Source organism: Lontra canadensis, unplaced genomic scaffold (genome assembly GCF_010015895.1).
Source record: "Lontra canadensis isolate GAN:19392208 unplaced genomic scaffold, GSC_riverotter_1.0 scaffold1965, whole genome shotgun sequence".
NCBI lineage: Eukaryota > Metazoa > Chordata > Mammalia > Carnivora > Mustelidae > Lontra > Lontra canadensis.
This window is the reverse complement of record NW_022632949.1, coordinates 1-8,013: the sequence shown is the minus strand read 5'-3', so window position 1 is coordinate 8,013 and position 8,013 is coordinate 1. Positions and strand designations below refer to the sequence as shown.

Sequence of the window (8,013 nt, the reverse complement as noted above, 5' to 3'; positions counted from 1 at the left end):
GAAGAAATGAGCAATACTATTGCTGCCTCGGTAGGGTAGCCTTAGTATAAAAGTGGTATCCACCACAGACACCAGAATGCCACTGGTCCATGATCCTGCAGCCAGCTGGACACACACCCTCCACGTCATGATGCTAGGGTAATGCAGAGGGTTGCAGATGGCCACGTACCGATCATAGGACATCACTGCCAGAAAGGCACACTGTGTACCCCCGAAAATTAGGAAGAGTGCAAGTTGAGCTGCACAACGTGTGAATGAAATGACCTTCTTCCTGGATTGCAGGTGGACTAGGGCCTGAGGAACGATGTTGGTAGAAAAACAGAGGTCAGCCAGAGATAAGTTGCAAAGGAAAAAATACATGGGTGTGTGAAGCCGGGAGTCAACCTGCACAAGGCACATGAGAAGCAGATTTGCAAGTACAGTGACCAGGTAGACACCCAGGAATACAATGAATAGCAGCTTCTGGGTGTGGGGGTCATCAGAGAGTCCCAGAAGGAGGAATTCAGTCACCTGTGTCTGATTTGATTGTCTCATAGTTTGTCTCTTTTTTCAGTAAGAAGTCACCTCATGCCAAACATAGGTCCATATAACCTATAAAATTGTATAAATCAGATTTGGAAGACTTTAGGATTGCTCTCAGTCACTACCAGCCATTCCTAGAATCCCCTTTATACAGAAGAGGATCAAGCTGCTTTAGTTGGAATTTTTGGTGTTGTAAAAATACCTTTAGGATGGTGCATTCATTTTTAGTGTCATCTGTAAATGTACAGTAGATCAAAAGGTCTTCTTTATTCTGAATATGAAAAATCTAATAATAAAAAAAGATTGAATTAATAAAGCATGGGACTTAATTTCACTTTATTATCAACTAAAACTCTTGAATCTTATGCTGCTATTGCCACACCTCCTCTGTGTCTGTTTGTTTTGACACCGTGGGCAAACAACTGTTGTTTCTTCCCTGAAAAGACAGTCACTAAGATATTAGAAATCAAAAAAAGCTGAAGTACCTTACAGAACTGACATTTTTTTGCAAAAAATAACCTGTTTTGAAAAAGCTGGGAAACTAAGGAGTAACTAGATAGTATGCCATAATCTCTGGCAATCCCATCCCCAGTTTAGGCTGGAAATCCTAACGATCAGTAAATTTCCAAAATAACATACGTACTGTCACTACTTTTCCATTTGAAGCCACCAAGTTGACTGGTTTTCTGTGTTCAGACTAAACAGCACTAATCCACCTCCTCTATCCCATTCTCTCACTGCCTACCATTATCAGTCTATTCATTCCAGAGATTAATACCTCCCTTGAAAACTATATTTTTCATTTTATTTAAAGATTGTATTTATTTGATAAAGAGAGAGCACAAGTAGGGGGCACACCAGAGGAAGAGGGAAGACCAGGTTCCCCACTGAACAGGGAGTCTGATGCTGGTCTCAATCCCAGGACCCCAAGATCATGACTTGAGCCAAAGGCAGACACTTAACCTACTGAACCATACAGGCACCCCTATATCTTTTTCATTTTGTGCCTTTTCTTTAGAGATGGCATAGGAGCTTATATATCGATTATCATTAATTAAAGTTAATGAAAATAATTTGATCATATGATTTAGTAGAGTTCTTTAAAAAGCCTATCACATTCTGATCTCACTAAGAAGTCAACATAGGTTCTTGCTGACTTTGTTCCCCCACACAGGAAGAACAACCAACAATATTGAAGAATAAGACACCACTGAGAGAAGCCTAGATCATGGGGCTTTTGGGTTCTCCGGGGCTGAAGAAAGTCCTGCACCACAGAGACTAAGACAGATGGCATTAGAAAGGTAAGAGAATATTAAGGAGGGCACGTGTTGTGATGAGTACTAGGTGTTATATTGCCACTACTGAATCATTGAACACTACATCACAAACAAATGACATACTATATGTTGGCTAACTGAACATAAAAATAAAAAGGTAAGAGATGCAGCTACACAGTGACTGCATTGTCCTTCCACCACACCTGGGCAAGACCATGTAGGGAAGTCTCTCCTGAGCCTCCTATCACTCTCGTAGGAAAAGAAAGCCCAGGGTAGACAATCTGCAGCACCCTAACATTCTCAGTTGCTTTGTGGGAGCACATGCTCTGATCTCACACCACAGGGACTGCAGGGGAATCACTGGGGCTCAACCACCAGGTAACTGATTGTGATAGAGAAGTGGGAAGGGGCTTGCAACAATCAGCACACAGATTTTGGCAGACCAAATTTATACCTGCAGTGCCCAAGGACTAATCCTAAACAGCGGTTTTACTCATCTACAGGACCAAGTCATGGGGACACTCTGATCAAATAACAGGGTGAGGTACAGATCTGCTTGATTCAGATCCATAAAGGAGTTTTGCTGACCTTAGAGCCTGGTTTGCCCATGCCCAGCAAGGGAGCTAAATCACAATCCTACCTGCTGTGAAGAGCGTTTTCTTGCCCCTTCTGACCAGAAGGGCTTATGGCAAATCCTGGAAGCAGTATAGCCCAGCAGCACTCAAGCTGAGAGATGGGTGAGGGAAGTTGATTGCACCCAGAGCAAAACCAGTATCAGTGGAACATTCCTGTGCTAAACGAATGGTTAAGGAGTTAAAGCATAGCCTAGACTGAAGGTAAATCCCAGCCCCTTCCAACTGGAGAGCCTTCCTGAGAATTGAGAGTAGCCTGGAGTGGCCCACCCCCTTCCACTCAGGCAAGGAAGCTAGTACACAGCCCCACCCATTGCCCACTGACCCCACCTGCCTAGGAGGACTGGTGAAAACTCCTAGAAGCAGTGCAACCCAGGGACAATGTGCAAAGAGGTGGTGCACAGGACTGAGAGTTTCCAGAGCAAAGCCAGTGGCTCTGTTCCAGTCCTGGTCAGAGAATCCAGACAACCACAGAACCCTTCCTACAGTCTTGCTTAGGTAGGGAACTAAGACAGCAGTCCTACCAGTCTATTCTCAGCAAGTAGCACACCTTCATCACGTCAACAGAATGAAAGAAAAGAATCATATGATCATCTCAATGATGTCAAATGACATAGAAGCATTTGACAAAATCGAACATTCATTTGTGATAAAAACTCTTAACCTATTACACATAAAAGAACATATCGCAGTATAATACAGGCCATGTGTCACAAGCCCAGAGTTAACATTCATACTTAATGGTGAACAGTTGAAAGCTTTTCCTCTATAATCAGGAGCAAGAAAATAGTACCCACTCTCACCAATTCTATTCAACATAGTACTAGAAGTCCTCACTAGGGTAATCAGAATAAATGAATAACAGTTATCACAATTGAAAGAAAAGGGGAGCAGAAATGTTTGTATTTGCAGGTAATATTTTCTATATGGAAAATCCCAAGACTTAAAAAAAAGATACCTGTTTTATCTAATCAATGAATTCTGTGAAGTTGCAAGATACAAAATTAATATACAAAATCAGTAGCATTTCTATACACTATCAACAGATTCCTGAAAAATCACTCCCACTTACAATGGCATTAAAAACAAAATACTTAGGAATAAATTTAAGGAGGTGAAAGTTCTCTACTAAGAAAACTACAAGACATTGATGAAAGAAATCAGAGACTCAAATAAATGGAAATCTGTCCCATGTTGATGCTTGGAAGAATTAATTCTGTATAATGTAAAATACATAAAGCTCTGTATAGATTCAATGCAATGTTTATCAAGAGTGCAATGGCATTTTTACAAAAGTAGATAAAACACTGTTAACATTCATATGGAACCACAAAAGACCCAAATCGCAAAAGAATCCTGAGGAAGAAGAGCAAAGCAAGAGGCATCACACTTCCTGATTTCAAGCTATATTATAAAGTTATAGTCATCAGAACAATATGGTACTGGCATAAATACAAATAAACTGGTGAATCAGAACTGAGAACCCAGAAATAAACCCAAACACATGGAAAAACTCATATTGGACAGGGAACGAAGATTGCTCAATGAAGGAAAGACAGTCTCTTCAATCAATGGTATTGGGCTGATTGGATATTCACATGTGATAGAATGAAACTAGACTCACAAAAATTAACTTCAAATGAATTAGACTTGAATGTAAGTCCTGAAACAAGGAAACCCCTACTAGAAAGCATAGGCTCCTTGAACTGGGTGTTGGTAATGAATTTTTGGATAGGACACCTAAAGAATAAGTGAGAGTACAACAAATTAAAAAGCTTCTGCACAGCAAAAGAAACCACCAGCAAAGCGAAAACCAACTTATAGAATGGGAACAGATATTTGCAAAATCATATATTTTACAAGGAGTTTATCTACAGAATATATGAAGAACTTACACAACTCATTAGTCATAGGTAAACCACAGGGACACATACCACCTCATGCCTTTTAGAATTGCCATCTTAAAAAAAAAGAGAGAAAAAATGCTGGCATGGATATGGAGAAAAGGGAACCATTATGCACTGCTGGTGGGATTATAAATTGGTACAGCCACAATGAAAAAGAGTATGAAGGGGCCTCAGAAAAATAAAATAGGACTACTACATGATCCAGCAGTTCCACCTCTGGGAACATATCCAAAGGAAATGAAAACCGTAACTAGCAAGGGTTACTGCACCCCTGTGTTCATAGCAGCATTATTCATAATAGCCATGAATTGGGAGCAGCCTAAGTGTCCACTGATGGATAAATGAGTAAAGAAATTGTGGGATATATACAATGGAATATTATTCAGCCATGAGAAACTAGGGAATCATACCATTTGCAATACCATGGATGGACCTTGAAGGAATTATGCTAAGTAACATTTAGTCAGACAAAGACCAATACTGTATAATCTCATTTTTAGGAGGAATCTAAAACACACAAACAAAAAATACAAATAATAGAAAAAGAGATCAGACTTGTTAGCAGAGGTGGAGGATGGGAGGAGGATGATTAGGAAGAAGGTGACTATAAGGTACAAACATCTGGTACCAAGATAAATCTGAGGGATAGAATAGACAACATGATGACTGTAGCTAACACTGCTTTAGAGTATATATGAAAGAGTACATTCTAAGAGTTCCAATCACAAGGAGAATTTTTTTCTTCTTTAATTTTCTCTATAGGAAAAGATTGATGTTCCCTGAAACTACTGTGGTTACCATGTCACAACATATGTAAATCAGGTCACCATGCTATATTCCTCAAATGTATACAGTGATGTATGTCAATTATTTCTCAGTAAAACTAGGGTGTTGGGGAGAGGGACGAGTGTCATTATTCCTAGTGGGATTTGCAAGACTTGGAGCAATAAAAAATTTAATCAAACTCTACAAAAAGAAGGGAGAGAAATTTGAAGTCTAAAGTTTGAGTCTGTATGCAAAATTTAGGCTTTCAACCCTTTATCTCTTTGGGAAAGTGCCTCAAAATAATGTTTTAAATGTATCCCTTAGAATATGTAGTGTTGCTAAGGAAACCAACCATATCAAAGTACAGTTTTTCAAAATAGTTTTAGAAAGAAATATGTTATATAATAATACACATGCTTCTCTAGTAACATGTTAAATTTCAAAACGTGGCTGATAACCACCTTAATTTCAAAATAATGAGCTTAAAGGAGATTTTGAGGTATCTTCAATAACTGCAATGTGATATAAAAATACCTGTGATTTCTTTTGGTGATTGAGTCATACATAACTATTAATGATACTTTGACTTAGTTACCAACATTCAAACAAGACAGAGATTTTGAATTCCAGTTAGAGTAAAGTAGAAGTAAAGAAGTAGCATTCACATCTTCATTGAAGAACTCAGAAGTTCAAGTGAAGACCCGTAGGCTGAAAGAACGCCTAGTTTTCTCAAAAAGATGTGATCAAATTCTATGTAATCTGACAATGGAGTCTTAGGTGTCTGGATAGATCTGCACGTCAAAGTGATGAAAGGCTCCAATTCATCACTAAAAGAATACATTAATATTAGAAATTACTGTGAACAGTCACATCTCTGCTTGATGATCACTTATGGTTCCCTTATCACACCACAGGCCACCTTTCCAGCCATTTCCCCTGCCATGTAGCTAGGACACACTGTTTTTTTATACACCACTGATCTTTCCTGGGCACAATCCCTTAATTCAGACATATGCCCACTACTAGAGTTAGCATCACTTTCCTCCAACATTCATCACACTATGACTACTTGGTCACCTTATTTGTAGATCAAATGTCCAAGCACACGCTTGGCACTAGGGATACAGGAAAAAGACCCAACTCCTGAGGCCAAAGAATCTCAGATAGGAGGAACCTAACAATAGTCATGTTTTATCCTCAATGTCATTGTAGTCCCTGGAACATCATAGATTCACAGCAAATAATAGTTTAATGAATGAATATATTGGACCAAATGAGTCTTTATGTCCTAACAGTTACTTAAATCTAACAAAGAATTGCTTCTAAAGAAAAATGTAGGGCGCCTGGGTGGCTCAGTGGATTAAAGGCTCTGCCTTCGGCTCAGGTCATGATCCCAGGGTCCTGGGATCGAGCCCCACATCAGGTTCTCTGCTCAGCAGGGAGCTTGCTTCCTCCTCTCTCTCTCTCTCTGTCTGCCTCTCTGCCTACTTGTGATCTCTGTCTGTCAAATAAATAAATAAAATCTTAAAAAAAAGAAAAAATATAGTCTATCGCTGAAATAGTGGACATAAAAATAAATTTTGATACCCCATGCTATTTTGTTAGGTACCTTCAGAATTTCCATCCATCTAGTGGAATATATTACCTGGTTAGTTCTTGGAATCTCCCCAGGTCCTTTGGACTTTGCTTCTCTCTCCATCACAGTTCACACCCTTCCCAGAGTAGGAATTAATGCATGTCTCTAATCTCAGGGAAGACTAGATGGTAAGCAAATATGCTCAGTTTGATGAAAAGAGAGAGAATGAGGGCATACAACTGAACACTTTTCACAGAGTTTTAAGTGATGGCCATATCAGTGGTTAACTTAATGGAAGGGTGGCTACAGAACATTGCTGATTCTATACCTTCATCTGGCTAATAACTACAAGTTTTTAAAAACTCCATTTAGGAAAAGTATTATCCAGGAGCACCTTCCTTTCTGATCCACACACGTTTCCCATTCCCCACTCCCACGTACTCCTAACACATACACACATTAGGAAATAGACACATTCACAAATATCTAGAAACTAGATGCATTAGTGTACCTTCAGTATCATGTACTTACATCCATCATGGCTAAAAACATTACACTGAAATTAGTTTCTCTGTGACAATAAGATGTTCAAGGGCAGGGACCTCATCTGACTGCTCTTCATTCACAGCAAATAGAATAAGCTGGTAGAAACTAAGTGTACAACACATGGTTTCTGAGCTGATTGGACTTGAGCCAAAACACTGGGAGACAGTCAATGTCAGTCAGAATGTGACTTATGATCTGTCAGATGATAGGTAGCTCTCACTGACCCTGGCACAATAATAGAAGGCTACACCCCTGACCTCTCCTGATTTGTTTTTAAAAGCATATTATTCTCTAATGCGAATGTGGAAGAGAAAATGTTCCCCCAGGTGACTGTGAATCTGCCCCCAGGGTCAGGGAGCTTCTGAAAGGAAAGCATGTGTACTGTCAACCTTTCTCTCCTATTATTCTTTTCCCTAGATTTAACATCAACTTTTCAGTTCATTTCTCTGAAAATGACATATATGATGAATCAAACAAGAGGATAGGGTCAGGGAGCCATGCATTTCCTAATCTGATATTTCATATAGAAAGATGATTTTTGAGGGAATCCAAGAGAAAATACTGAATTTCAATTCTGATTCCAAGATCTTTGGTGCTCAAAATCACCCATTCCCTACCCTCCATACCCACTTCCTGTCTTCCAAGCCCAGCTCAATAGAGGCATAAAAATCCCTTCTCAAAGGATCAATACTGACTCCATGGAAGTTCTGTTTATGTCTCCTCTAGGTGAGGACCATGGTCTCCTTCACAGGGAATTCGACATTGTAGTTGTGGTTTGATAAGGTAGA

At 39.4% G+C, this 8,013-nt stretch overlaps 1 protein-coding gene across 1 annotated transcript; it reads right to left on the bottom strand.

The window, feature by feature from the left end:
- Positions 1 to 6: 6 nt before the first annotated feature.
- LOC116863642 (olfactory receptor 2D2-like) lies at positions 7 to 534 on the bottom strand (the record flags this gene model as incomplete). Its single annotated transcript, XM_032851034.1, has 1 exon — positions 7 to 534. A coding segment is annotated over exon 1 (528 nt), but the record flags the coding sequence as incomplete, so codon positions are not given.
- Between the last annotated feature and the right edge of the window lie 7,479 nt (positions 535 to 8,013).